We start from the raw sequence: 14882 nt of genomic DNA on the forward strand, positions 1-14882 counted from the left end.
ATGATAATGTTGCCGTGAACAGGGCGTGCAGTTCTCTTTTCAATCATCTTGCTTCTGACTTCAGACTTCTTGGATATAAACCGAGCTTGTGGAACTGTTGGTTGGATCATACGCATATTCCATTTTAACTTTTGAGGCGTCTCCATTTGGATTTGGGCGGTGGTTGACGGACTCACAGGCCCAGTGTCTGTGCACACGGATGGATGGGCCTTCTTTCCTTCCTGTGTTGCTGGAGCTCAATTCCTTTCATCCTTTTAATAGCAGCTCCAGCAGGGAAAAGCCACCTTGGGGTGGCTTCAGTTTGCATTTCTCTGATGGTTAGTGGCCATCATTTCTCTTAAATGTATCTATTGGCCACTTATACTTCTTGTTTTGAGAAATATCTATTTAGATCTTTTTCTTTGTTTTAGATTTTGGAGTTATTTATTTTCTTATCATCTGAGTTAAGTTGAAATGACCTGAGCTTTCAGCAAAGGGAAAACACTTAATGTACTAATTGAAGTGGGTGTTCTTCCAGATGTGATGGCTCAGACCTGGAGTCTCAGACAGGCTATGAGAGGTAGAGTCCAGGAGTTCCAGATCCACTAGGTCACTTAAAAAAATTCAAAAGTATTGGATATCAGACATTGTCATCAGCACCTAGCATGCATGACTAATGGCATGTTGTCGCTCCATAAGATAGACTCGGTTATTATCTTTGCTTTGTCTGTAGTTCAGAGAAACATGGAAATAATAAAACACTCCCTCACACCCAGCACTTTTAAGAAACCGTAGAACTAGAAGGTTCCAGGAAAGGATACAGTACTTACAAAGATGAGTGGTTTGTATCCATATCAAGTTCTGGCCAAGACAGCAAAGTGGCTCTCCATTCCCTACAAAGGCACCAGCCAGAAATGATGATAAAAATCTCATCAGGACAGTAGCTGAGTGGCGGAGTTGCTGGGTTGGTACACAGTTTTCAAATGCATGTTTTGTTTTGTTGTTTTAAACAACAGAGCTAGTGAGAATAAGGCATTTTTTAGCCAAGGAACACTTGGTTACAAGGGACCCGTGTCACAAATCTAGCACATGCTGTTGTCCTCGGTGCTTTGAAGCTGACTTTGCTTCCGGGTCCTTTCATCTTCATTGGGGCTGTCAGCCTATTGGCATTTATGGCCTGGAATGGAGGCCCACCGCCTTTCTTCCACAGGCTTCCCGCTTGAGTAAGAAGAGCTTTCAGCTGAGGCCAGGCAGAGAAAACTGAGCTTCAGAGAGGCAGATAGGTGGGGTAAGAGGCCAGCCAGAGGGAGAGGCTGGAGGAGGGAGAAAGGAGCAAAGACAGAAAGCAGCCTCCCAGGAAGGGGTTGGGGGAAGCAGCAAAGTCAATATTGGTCAGATGCCCCAGTCTTTGTTCAGAGACCCAGTTTATCTGAGCAGGCCTTCTGCTTCAAAAATACAGGACATCCTGTGTCCAAAACCTAGAAGAGGGCTGTACCGAGGTCCCTCCTCACTCCTTAGGAATTCAACTCTGTTTACCTCTGCTTCTCTAATGGCTGTAGACCACAGAGGCTCCCAGGGACAGGAAGGACAGGACCGGCCCCTTGCTGTAGGTTTCCTCAGAGCCTGGGCTGCTAGACTTCCTGGGTCAGTCCTGAAGATGGAGCTCGAGACAGGCCAGAGGGATCTGCTGCTCCTAGCTGGCGGAGGAGTAGCAGCAAAGCCCAGCCCCAATTGCAGAAGGCGAGATTGTTCAGAATCTGTGCACACAGGCACAGGACGCTCTCAGCAGACGCTAAGGATGTCAGGGAAGTGACTTGGTAACACAAGGGCAAGAGAGCGTTGCTTCCTCTGTATTTTCCTCTCCATTGTTGTCATATTAGTTATTAGTAAAGCAGAATATGTAGAGGTGAGAAAGGGGTTATTATTCCACCCCCCTTTGGGGCAGGTAATAACAAGGGAACCTTGAGTTAAAGTTTGGGCTCTGGCTTTCCTAGCACTTGGTGTCTTTAAGAAGTTCTTTATTTCCTAGTTTGCCTAGTTAGGCATCTCCAGTCCAAAAAGAAAGAAAGAAAGAGAGAGAGAGAGAGAGAGAGAGAGAGAGAGAGAGAGAGAGAGAGAGAGAGAGAGAGAGAGAGAAGAAAGAAAGAGAAAGAGGAAAGGAAAAGGAAAGGAAAGAAAAGAAAAGAAAAGAAAAGAAAAGAAAAGAAAAGAAAAGAAAAGAAAAGAAGAGAAAAGAAAAGACTGCCTTTCTCCCTAGTGAGTAAAGAGCCTCTAGAAGGAGTCCCTTGTGGGGAGGGAGCTGCATACACAGGGCAGGGGCAGATTAGCCACAGCCCACAGTCCACAATTTACTGAGCCAGTCCCAAGTGCATCCTGAGGTGCTACCATCAGCTGGATTGGGAAGGAGGCACACTCAGCTCCCATCATGCCATCATCTCCCTGTGCTCTGATACTCTGCCATCCTGGTCAAGGAGAAGAGACCCCCCAAGGCTACAGGCTAGGAGAGAAGAGGAGAAGACAAAGGAGATGATGGTCTGTCTGCAGAGGCCTCTGCTAGCATCAGTGTGCCTGGTTGATCATTGTTGGAGTCTGAATGTGTCCGTTCTGCAGGATGGGCAGGTGCAGAAGCTGGAAGTTCACTGAAGTGCACTCTGGATGCTTTACTCGTTCTTGCTGCCCCAGAAAGTGCACACTGCTATCTGATAAATACCTGTTGGGCAAAATGTCTTGCAGTACTCCAAACAATCCCAGAAGGTGAAGATGTTTGCATCCTCCTTGGAACAGTTTGCACAGCTGAGCTCCAGAGAGGTTAAACAATCTATCCTGGATCACACAGCAAGGGGCTACCTGAAAGTATGTGGCTTCTTGCCTGGGTTATGCCGTTCTATGCCATGCCTGTTACACTGTAGCAAGCAATCTCCCCTCTGTGCAGTATATACATCTGAAAAGAAAGGGGTTGTTAGAAAGAATTGTTCTTGTGTACCATATGTGTTTTCTGGCCTTTTCTGAAACACCCAAGGATATTTTCCTCTGCTCTCTCTGGAACTAGGTTTCTTCCTTTCCTTGAGCAATGACTACTTCTCATGCCATGTGGTCTGCTTCTGGGTCATTTGTTCTCGTTTGCCTTTGGCTCAGATGGAAATAGAAAACAAACTAGAACATGGCATTGGTGTTCTCCAGCTCTGTTTGCTTCCAACCTGTCAGCATGCTCCATCTTTCTCTCAGGCTGGTAGCTATGGACATAGGTCCACGGGTGAAATTCAGATGTCTGGACCAAGTTGTGTGAGCTTACTTCCTCAACCGACAATCCCTGGGGATGGTGTTCAGAGGACCATCTCCAGGCACAGGATTTGGGTTTCTGATCTCTTGGGCTACTGGGTCACATGGTCTTGATTATGAATGGGGTTGGGTGGGTGGGGGAGTCAGAAGGTGAAACTGTTTCTCTTCCCCCGTGTCTCGATTGGTCCACAGGCTACTAGGTGTGTCTAGAGTTAAAACCGTTGTCCTCGAGGTTGTTTAACTATAATTGGCTTGTTTACAGCTGTCACCACCCCTGACATTCTGGAGGGTAAGCAGCCCCTATACTTTTACATCTGGACAGATGTTTTGTGGCACCGGGTGTCATTTCCTTTGAAGTCCCCAGTCTTCACCAGGGTTAGCCTTAGTCATGTGTGCTCACAGTGACTGGTAGTGTTGGAGCTGGTGATTGCATAGTTACAGGTTGTTCACTACAGTAGGTCAAGTTGCCAATCCTCTGCCCTTTCAAGTTCAAGTACCAAGACTTCTGCTGTTTTAGCTGAAAAGGGGGGAGTCTGGTGAAATCCCTGTCCTTCTTCTTGTTCTAAAGGAAGACTGGCACTCATGAAGTGACAGTGAGAAATTGAACTCATGTACTAAGTTCCGGATCCTGTGGAAGCTCCAATCCATGTGCTGGGCTTTCTGCAGAACTTCAGTCCCCAACCAACTAACACTGTAGTTTTTGCAGTGCCTGCAGGTAGTACCTGGGAGGTTGGGTAAGCACTCACCTTGACAGACATGGTTATCCAGGGAGGATCTGAGGCTGTAAGTCTGTAGGTGGAGTGAGTCGACCCCACCCTGTAGACAGTTATGCAGTTGTAAAAACCAGACTTTCTTGGGTAGCAACCATGGGTTCTCATGTGTTCTAGTTTTGAAATACTTGAGTTTCTTGTTAATACTTCATCACTGGTTAGAACTGGGTTATGACTGTTTCTCATGGGCCCCAGAAATAGCCAGTGCCGGTCATAAGTAGAAACAGCCTTGTTGCAAGGCTTAGCTTACGGTAGAAGGCAGGAAAGCATTCATTCACTCAGCCCTTGTAACATGGAGTGTCTGTGATATGAAGCCCACCCTGAGAAGACAGTAGGGGACAAAGAAGAACAGGCTCTGCCCTGTGTAGCTGCTCTAGGAATCTGTAGGCCTGAAGCTGTCCTATGTGGGTAGACTCAGCAAGTGACCAGTCATTCCTCGGAGGTTGTTCTTGGATTTCTACTTTGGTCAGGCTCAGAAAAGCCACATGTTTGGGAAGGCGTATAGGGAGCTGGCCTTGAAGCTATATTTGTGTGTCCAATGCACTCTTATTTATGTGGGGTAGAATGAATTTGGTATCTGCTGATTATTATTAAGAAGGCATGATCCAAACCCCACATCACTCCCAGCTGGTGATTGGTGCTGTATTAATTGAGTAATTGACAGGCCTAAGTCAGGAGGCAGCATAGGAGGAGTCGCAGCCCTAGCTAGCTTGTCTGCTCACCTCCATGTTTGTGTGTTCCCCTCGCACTGGCATCTCCTGTTCCAGGCCACAGGGAGGGACATTTGTCTACCTCCCTGCCCACTCCCAAGTAACCTCCTGAGCCACCAAGACCCCGTTGTACTGCTCTTTTGTAAGACTCCTTTTCCTGCTTTCTGCTGTCAGTCAGTACCGCCCTGGTCCCTGGAGGGCCACCCAGGGTGTTTCTGCCTCTGATCTGTGGGAGGCTTCCTGCTTGCAGGACTCTTCCTGCTCTTCAGCAGAAGAGCCCGCTATATTGTGAGCTCACCCCTCCCCAGCTCTGCCCTGTCGTGGATCTCTCAGGACCTGGGAAGGGGGTGTTGGAACTCTTCCCAGCGTCTCTTCATTTCATCCTCAAGGTTTATGACATCTTAAATGTTAAAATGATGTAGAATATAATTCCCCGTCAAAACAGGAGTGCCAATCAGCCGCCCTCCCTTCCCTTTCTTTGCAGCGCTCCTTGGAAAGCTACTGTGGCATTTTGCTGCTCTGTCAACTCTCTCCCTCCCTGGGGAACACAGAACCATGCTCTCTTTGGTTTTCTCTGAGGAGACACGGGGTAGGGATGAGCCACTGTCCACACCGTCTAAGCCAACATCCATCTACTGCTGGTGAAAGCTGCTTAGGGTTAGGTCAGGAAATGCAGGCAGCGCATAAGGCAGAGTTGGTCTACATTTCTCTTCTGGAAGCCTATAAAATGTGGGCCTGCCATTCACCCGACTAACTCCTCTTTATTAGGGCTTTAGGACAGATCTGCAGAGAAAGTTCCTTTCCACACGGCTCAGAACATCACCCCTAATGCATGACCCATCTCAGGGCCGGTGAGCTATTATGGTTGTAGTGAACCATAAATAAAATGCTCGCACAGCGCCATGTCATGGGCCCTCTTTTAACACACGGTGGGATACGCCTCTCTTGGAGGGCTGCCCTGTGCATTGTAGCAGCATCCTAGGTATAGACTCATTCAGTATCAGTTGTGCCCTTGAGTTAGTACCATGTATTCCCTGAGGAATCTGCCTTGGCTGGACGCTGTGGCCCTGCGTGACTGTCCAGTGATGTCCTCAGTGTCTGGCCTCACAGCCTAGAGGACTGTTTCTCACAGGGAAAGTGAAGTGGGCCCTTGTAAGAGTGTATATGAACCAGCAAGATGGCTCAGTGGGTAAAGGTACTGACCACTAAGCCCAGCTACCTGAGTCCTGGAACCCACATGGTAGAAGGGGAGAGCTGATTCCAAAGTTGCCCTTTGACCTCCACATGTGCTCCGCGGCATGAGCCTGCCCACACACATGTGAACACATGCAAAAATATATAAAATGTTTTATAAAATATAAAAAGCATGTGTATGATTGGAAAGGCCGTCATTACTGTCAGTGTCTGCTCTGTGGCACTTCCTGGGACTTACATGGCTCCTGAACTGGGTGACAGCAAGGGTTTGTTCAGTGTGGGTGAGGACCTGGCTCATACCCCGCTGGCTCTCTTTAGCCTAGAGTTCTGCTGCACAACAAGGCAGAGGTCTCCAAGGAGCCAAGTATGAGTTCACTAAATGTATTTTAAGTGGATTGTGTCAAACACAGAGTGGGAGGCGTGTATAGCTTCTCTTGTTTTGATATTTAATGATCATCTTTTCACTTTATCAACAAAACATCGAACTGGTGCTTTTTTTTTTTTTTTTTTTTTTTTTTTTTTTTTTTATGAAAGCCACTGCCTCCACTGTTGGAAAGCCTCAGGGAGGCCCGCTGTGAGTCGGAACCCCAACTTTCTTGTCCAGGGTATACAAGGTTAGATTTCAGAAATGGATGATCAAACCTTTGGAAGCATTTCCCAACTGGTATGGAAATATCTGCGAGTGATAACATGAGTGTGCTTTGAGAAAACTTGTAGTTTTTCTTTTTGTTTTCCATATATGGGAACATCATCTCACTTGAAAACAGCCATACATGGAGGCTGAGCATACAGGCTTTAGGCAAAGGCAGGTGGATCTTTGTGCTGTCCGTTCAAAGCCAGCTAGGTCTACACAATAAGACCCTGCCTTTTAACAAATCATGGTATTGTTAAACCATATCTTCAAGACCAAGTGGTCTCTGACTGTGAGAGCAGATCTCATCAGCCCGGACAGACATGTTGCTTCAAGACAGAATGATATTTTTGAGCTCGCTCTGTGTTTTCAGTTTAGTGTATGGGGGCTAATTAACGACTAGGAACTAAAAATCTATACAAAAAGAAAATAGCGGGCCCACATCTTAACTACCTGAAGTTAAAGGTATCGCAGTGTGGTAGGAAAAGGCAGGAGATGATCTTGAAGGGGCTTGAACAGTCTTCGCAGAGGAAGGGGCTGTCTCCACCCTGACCTGCGGGGCTAAAAGGAGGCCTTTGGTTATGAGAGAGGCCATGGTCTAAGACACAAGACGGCAGTGCCAGAGCACAGAACAAATCACTGGGACACTGAAAACCTAGACGGCCAGATGCAGCAGGAGATAGGAGAGGAAACGCAGAGGCTGAAGAAGCAGTCTCACACCTTTGCTAAGGAGTTTAGCCATAACCGTGGACGTCCAAGGTGTCAGTAAAAGCCCTCCAACTGGAGAACAGCCTAAGACATTCACTCAGGTTCAGGTTGCTGTCTGGAGAGGAAGGAGGCAGATGAGTAGGTGAGAAGGCTGAGCCAGTGACTTTTGACCTCCTGGCCCAGGGCTGTGATCCCAGGAGTGGATTGGCATGGACTGTAAAGGCCTTCACTGGGGGCAATCCAGAAAGCAGGTCAGGTAGGAGAGTGGGGCTCCATGGCCTTTTGATCTGGTAGAAGCTGGAATACAAAATCCTTCGCTGCCTGTCTGTGGAGACAGAGAAGAGGAGGGCTACAAAGGGAGGTCCGCAGGAGGGCAGAGATGGGTGGCGAGCAGGTAGACAAGAGACATAGAAGCGCATTCACAAGAGGAGACTCAACTAGTAGGGAGTCGGGTCACCAAAGAACTTGGAGGTATGTCTTGGATTGGGCAGAAAGTGGTGGGGGTTTTTGGCAGCGACTACAGAGCCAATCTCTCTGTTCCAACCACCCTCTGGAGTTTTACTACAGAATTAACAGTGTCCTCTCCCAGAACAGCTTTTCTAGTATATTTCTACCAACTTTCCTTCCTCACCTGAGGGACATTATTGTCTCCCTCACTTGCTGTGATGAACAACCTGATGAAGGTGACTTACGGAAGGGTTTGTTTTGGAACTAGAAGCAGCTGGTTAGGTCACAACCATAATCAGGAGACAGAGTTGAACACTAGGACTCAGCTTGCTCCCTCCCTTTTTATACAGCTGGGGAACCCCAGCCCACAGGATGGCAGCACCCATGTTGTAGGGTCTTTCCATGCCAATTAACTTATTCTAGAAATTTGCTCACAAATTTGTCATCTAGGTGATCTTAGATCCTGTCAAGTTGTTTCCCTTGTCTGGTACATAGGCTGGTCAGGGTTCATTGTAAGACAAGGCTGTTACAAGTTCTGGCCGCCAGGACACACTTGCCTTGGGGGTTGTGAATTCCTCCAGGTTCAGAGTCCAAGTTCCCAAACCTTTGCTTGCAACGTTGGAGACCTAAGAACCTTACCCACGATGAGTCTGTCCACACAAGGTATGCCTTGACCCCAGGCTTGACCCAAGGGTTGCTAGGTGTTTGAATGAACATCTTATGTGGTGTGCAGAATGATGAAAAACAAAACCATTAGACTCCATTTCACTGTTTCTGCTGTGAAGCCTTTGCAATCGTTCTTAATGTGGTTAAATTCAAGTGGTTTCCAGTTCAGGCATGGTGCAATCAAATTTCCTCACAAGGGTGCTTTCCACCATGACCTCTTTGACGTCAGTAACTGCTTCCTGTTGATGCGAACTCTCTGTCTGTTAACCCAGCTGACAACGTGGTCAGCGAAAAGTAACGAAACAGCGAGGCCTAGGAGACCGTTCAGCGCTGTGCTGTCTGTTTCCAGAGGCTCTTAATAGCACTCTGCAGCTTTCAATATGGGGCTCGTTATTCACACAGAAACACTTCCCTGCAGCTCTTGGAGTCTGATGAGCGTAGATAGGCCTTCCAGTTCAACAGCGCCTCGAGTCACTATCTAAATTATTCATAACCGTAAATGTAATTGCTGTTCTTTGATTTTGTTTTTCTCCATCTTCGCTGTGGCCAATGTGCCGTGACTGTTTCTTATTCAAAACGTTTCATTCCCAAAACAACATGTCTGCCAATGAAACATTATTTGTAAATCAAAATGATGATGTAGTCTAGTTTTAAACAAAGAAGACTCCTTCTTAGTGTGGCTGTAAGGGTGAGTAAGTGCTACAGAGGGAAAGGGACTACCACGCTGGCGTGTTGCAGTCTGCCAGGCAGCCCGTTTGTTTTGCGAGAATAATGTTTAAAAATCCAGAAGGCTGAGAATCAGACTCTTTATTCAGTGCTAGAGAACTGGGAAGCTGACTGGAACTGAGGGCTGGCTTGGTATAATTTTGGTTATCAACACAATTTTGTGACTCTTAAAAAATACTTCCTAGAATGAAAAGTCCTTACCTGGTCAAGGTCATTGCCATGTGGCATTAGGAAATGCTTCTGCTCAACAGCTGGGTGTGGAGCTAGGGGGACTCTCATTTCCTTGGACCTGCTAGACTTTGGGTTGCCTTTAAACTGGCTATGTATCAGGGCTGTCTGTCTGTGTGTCTGTACATATATGTGTGTCTATCTGTCTACGTCTGTCTGTCTCTCCCTATGTATGCATGTGTATATGTGTGTGTCAGTGTGTGTGTGTGTCTCTCTCCTTGTCCTCCTCCCCGTGTCCTGTGTGTGTGTGTGTGTGTGTGTGTGTGTGTGTGTGTGTGTGTGTCTGCCGGCCCTTGTGTGTTGTATATAATGGGTTACTGTTGGATGGGCTGCAGTTCTAGTCCTGGGGCCATGTTGGCTGAAGCTGTAGTGGAGAATTATGCAAAAGGGGTGATAATAGTGATAGTTGGTATCACGTTTTGAGCACTTTCTGTAGGCCAAATACTGGTCAAAGCTCTTGGCTTAACAGAGTTAGTACTCGAATTTAGTCATTTTGACACCTCCATTTTGCAAGGTGAGTTGAAAGAAGGGAAGGGAAGAGATGGAGGGAAAAAGAGAAAGGAAGAGAGAGAAAATTTGAATAAAGTTCAGCAGAAGCTGCCTGTACCTATTGAGAATTTTGGGTCCACAGCTCAGGCATTATCACAGAGATACCAAGGACTTGGTACTGGGCACAATGTCTTCTTTATCGTCTCCTAATAAGTTCTGTTTGTTAGGATTCTGTTGAAAGGGCCTGGCACTCTGCGGCCCCTTGCTTCTGTCTATGATCCCACAATCACTGTTGCTGTAGGCATTTTGCCCTAGATTTTAAATCAGGAAGCTCCTCCCTCCTTAAAAAATTGTATGTATTTTACTTAAAATTTTCCTGGAAGTAACAGAAAACTTACCTGAGGCTATACAAGAAAGGACCTAATGATAAAGATTCACAAATATGAGAGGCATGGTGGTACCCGAAGCTAGGAATTGACACAAGGTACCCTGGTGAGGTCTTCTAATCCCACTCCCTGGTCTTATTTCTGCTCCACTCTATATTTCCTGCTTCATTCTTAACCTTGCATTTACCTATCTGTCTGTCCATCTATCCATCCATCCATCCATCCATGCACCATTCTGTTACACTAAAGAATTTCATGTATTCCTGCCAGAGACAGCTTCAGCTCTCGGAGTCATGTTCTAACTCACAGCTCAGACTGGATTAAAATTCTTTATCTCAGTTTGAATGTTCTGGGAAAGAGACTCAGGAAGCGTAGCCTTGTTCCAATCAGTCGTGTGCTGGAGACACAACAGTTGTCTGCGTGGCCCTGAACAGATACCTCCGAAGGTGGTCTTCCTGCAGTCATAGAATCATTTTGTCACTTGTCCCATCTTAGTGGAGCTCTGCTACATAGCCAGGCCTTGCCTCATCTAGTTGGGTGTCAGTTTCAACTCCCAGGAGCGACCTAGAATGAGAATGTTGAGAAGTGTCTCCCGCTCAGGGGCTATGTGTTGCCAGAGAGCCAGGGCAGAAAGCTGACACAGGCAGTGGGTGACAGGAACCGAGGCATGTGACGACAGGAATTGTATTATTGCCATGCACCAGCTCCTTGAACTCTGTGCCTGTAACTAATACAGGGCGTGGGGACCGAGGGATTTCTGAGTTGCTTTTATTCCCTCAGGTGTTCATGATTCCTTGCTGAAGGCTGGCATTTGTGGTTAGTTGAATCAGAGACCAGAGAGAGGCACACCAGACAGACAAAGGGCTTGGCTTTGAAACTGAAGCCCAACCAGTCTCCTGGACATTGGGTTTCCTACTACACAGGCCAGGGCAAATCTGCCTTCAAAGAGCCAAAGCCACAGGTGACGCTCAGCAGATACTTGGGCTCAGCTTCTAGGAAACTGGGTGCTAGGAGTCCTGACATGGCTGTGCATACAGATTTTAAGTACAGAGAGAATCCCCTGGCTGACTCTGCCAAGGTAGGATTAGCGGAGCCCTCCCTGCCCTAAAAGTGGATCACAGCCACCTTAATCCATTATACAGTCCCTCCCTAATAACACAGGATTCCCCTAAAGGGTTTCATCTTATTTCACAGTAGTGTGGATTGGGCAGGTAACCATCAGAAGGGGGCCTTTGAGGTACTCCTCCTAGCTGCCAAGATGTAGCACTCTCAGCTCCTTCTCCAGCACCGTGTCTGCCTGCCTAGACATTGCCATGCTTCACGCCATAATGATAACGGACTGACCCTCTGAAACTGTAAGCCAGACCCAATTAAATATTGCCCTTTATAAGAGTTGCCTTGGTCATAGTGTCTCTTCACAGCAATAAAACCCAAACTAAGACACCTTTTTTAGCCAACATTTTAGAACAGGGTCAATAAAAGTTCAGGTCTCTAGAAGTTTCTTTGCAATTAAAAAAATAAAAACATGTTGCTGATTGATAAACATAATTTTAGCTTGTACCTTGTCACATGGCTTTCATAAACTAGATCTTGTCTTCATTTCATCCCGGTTGCCTCTCCTCTATCTTGACTTTCCTTTTTCCTTGACTTAAGTGCTGGTAGCAGCTGAGGGGCTGTGAATGGTACCCAGTATTCTAGTTTGGTGCCAGGCCCATAGTAGAAGTGAGACTCTGGATGGAAAGAAGGAAGAACATTGAACAAAACATCCTTAGTTTTAAGTCTGAATATCCCATTTCTCTCCAGATAGAGCAGAGGAGAAAGTGCTAGATTCTGTAGGTCGAGATCTCCCCCCCCCACCCCCCCACACACACCAGGGCTATAGCAAGAGCCAAGATGGAGGGGAAAGAGAAGACCTGAAGGCAGCATATTCTAGCTTCTCACACCTGCAGTTTAGACCAGGGTCTGGCCTTTCAGAATTTGGGATATGAAAAAGATATTGTATGTGAAAGAGAATTCCTTCTAAATGTCCTTATCCTCTCATGACCACTGCTGCCGTGGAAACTCTTGCCAAGGACGCTGACAACAGCTTCAGAATGGCCACTTACCTATGGGCTGACTTCCAGTAAGGGGTGTTCACTAAAATGGGGATTTGAGTGGCTGACTGCTTCCATGAAGGTGACAGTCTGGTGCTACTTATTCAGGGATGCTGTAGGGTGGCTTTTCCATCACACCTTCCTCACACCCTGGGGCTACCCCTCCAGATGAGTTCTACATTAGCATAACAACTTCCCAAGCCTGTATTGCTTTGCTAGCTGTCTCTGGAGTGCTCACCTGCCATTGGAGCCATTTGCTAATGTGCCCCACCCACCAGACTCCAGCCCATTGAATATAGGTCAGCCATTGCTCATGTGAACCCATTCACCCAATTCTGCCCCTCCCTTTGCCAGTTGAACTCAAATGAGGGCCTTTTGCTTAGTCACAAAGCCTGCTATATTTGTATTGTTTTCCCTTGGGCTATGGGGTGACCTGAAAAGTTGAGTTGGTGAAAGTCTTTTGTTATTATGAACTTTGCCATTATGTTTTCTCTCTCAAATAAATTCATGCTTCTAGCATATATATATATATATATATATATATATATATATATATATATATATATATATAATTTCAAACTCCAAGAAAAGGTGGGTTCTTGTTTACATACATCCTTTGATAAAATGTCAGTTTGCCCACATAGTGACCACCCACATTCCCATCCCCAGAAAGAACAGCATCGACTCTGAAGGAGAGATATATACACATACATACATACAGGGTTGATTCCCTCCCCTTCTGTTGAGGTTTTACTTAATACAGGAAGTAGGAGGGGTTATGGGTTGCACTGCCCTGATAGAGATCAACTTTATAATGCAGCAGTGGTGCACCTGAAAGTGAGTCAAAGCCAGACTCCCCAACATAGTTCAGTCTATCTGCGCCCCCACTCCCCCTAGCAAAACTGGTAACCTTTCAAACTCTAAGGTGGGTTCTTGCTTGTATGCATCCTTTGACAAAACACCAGTTGGCCCACACAGTGACCACACACATTCCCACCCCCAGGAAGGGCAGCGCTGACAGTGAAGTCCTCACCTGCAGGCCTTGAGATCAGGCACCTCCCTAAACCTCATGCAGGTGTCAGATGTCCCATTTCCTCTACTGCTTCCTTCATTGCTTTACCAGAATGTTTAGACTTGCTGTTTATATTTTAAGAACCCACGTTTCTTGTGCCAGCCTTTCTAGGATGGAACTGATCTGCTCTGTGTGTGTGTGGGGGGGCGCTCTTTGTTGGGTCCCCAGTACCCCATTAGTGCTCAGGGAAGGAAGTGAGGAAATCCATTGATGCTAGATGTCTGTAAGCAGAAGCCTTTACCCTGTGTGTCTCAGGGCAGTGGCTTGCTGAATGGGCTTTTCTGTCATTAAATAGTCTGACCATCCGTGAGTTCTTGATGCACTGTTCTCATGGTCCCTAGGTTTCTGCAGAGGGAGCTTGTTAGGAGTCCATTTCCCTGCCTGGTGAGAGTCACTGCAGGTGGAAGCCACCGGTGTGGTGTGTTTTACATCCACTTCTAACTCATGGTCTTTTGATGGACCAGAGGACTTTCTACCAGACACTGTCAGTTGGACTTCCATTTGTCTGAGTTGTCTAAAGTGGTTTACCTGTTCTATGTTTTCTGCTCATTTGGGAGGAATGGAGAGCCCTCCCAAGTGTCCTCTCCTCTGGGATTAACCCTGTGTGCTCCACTGAAGACATTTGCCTAGGACTTAATGCCCATGCTCTCCTCCCTTAACATGTCGGGCTGGAATGAGAACCAAGGTCTCTTAATGGTTAGTGACGTAGAAAGTCAAGGTTGTATGGAACTACCTTAAAGAGAGTCCATGCCACCCCTCCCTAAGAGATCACAGACCTGACCCCACACGGGGCTAACCTCTGTTCCCACACAGCACTCTGCATGCTTCTTGGACTACGTCTCTTCGAGGAGAATGATGCTGGTGAGCAATGAGAGTCTAATCCATTCCCACACGTTTTGTTTAGGACCGTCTGTTCTTTGTCATGGAGTTTGTGAACGGAGGCGACCTGATGTTCCACATCCAAAAGTCCCGTCGTTTCGATGAAGCCCGTGCTCGTTTCTACGCCGCGGAGATCATTTCTGCACTCATGTTCCTACATGAGAAAGGTATCATCTATAGGTGAGTTTGCATCCCGGGCGCCTCTTTTGAGTCACCCCCCTGCCTGGCTCCTCACTTAGCCCAGCCTTTCAATTTCTCGTGATCATTGACTCAAGTGTTTAGCAATGAAATTCACAGAAGGCCCAAGTATTCATTAGAGTTATCACAGAGATGAACTCTTGTCTCCAAACTAAAATGTACAGTCTGGATTCCAGAGAGATTAATATTTATGGATTGGTTCAGCCAGCATTTGCTGCAGTAGCCAAGCCCTGGAAAGTGCTGGATTCATTACTGTTCTCCTCTTCCCAGTCTAACATTCTAAGTGAGTTGGCTAATGTGACGGACTCATTCTATTTTAAGAGCTGGCAACTGAGCCAAGGTCTGTGTCTTAACTGTTGCTGATAGTAGCTGTAATGGCACTAAGGTCAGATGAGGTGGGTTTGCCAGGCCACAGCTACGCCTAGGA

General features: G+C 46.8%; 1 protein-coding gene across 2 annotated transcripts in view; it reads left to right on the forward strand.

Moving 5' to 3' along the window:
• Prkch (protein kinase C, eta) overlaps positions 1-14882 on the forward strand; it is a 193390-nt gene that overhangs the window by 122658 nt on the left and 55850 nt on the right. For both annotated transcript variants that reach the window (NM_001313977.1, NM_008856.4), the window contains one exon: positions 14283-14437. In NM_001313977.1, coding sequence (NP_001300906.1) covers positions 14283-14437 — 155 coding nt within the window. The remainder of the gene's footprint in view (positions 1-14282; positions 14438-14882) is intronic.

This window comes from Mus musculus, chromosome 12, assembly GCF_000001635.26.
Source record: "Mus musculus strain C57BL/6J chromosome 12, GRCm38.p6 C57BL/6J".
NCBI lineage: Eukaryota > Metazoa > Chordata > Mammalia > Rodentia > Muridae > Mus > Mus musculus.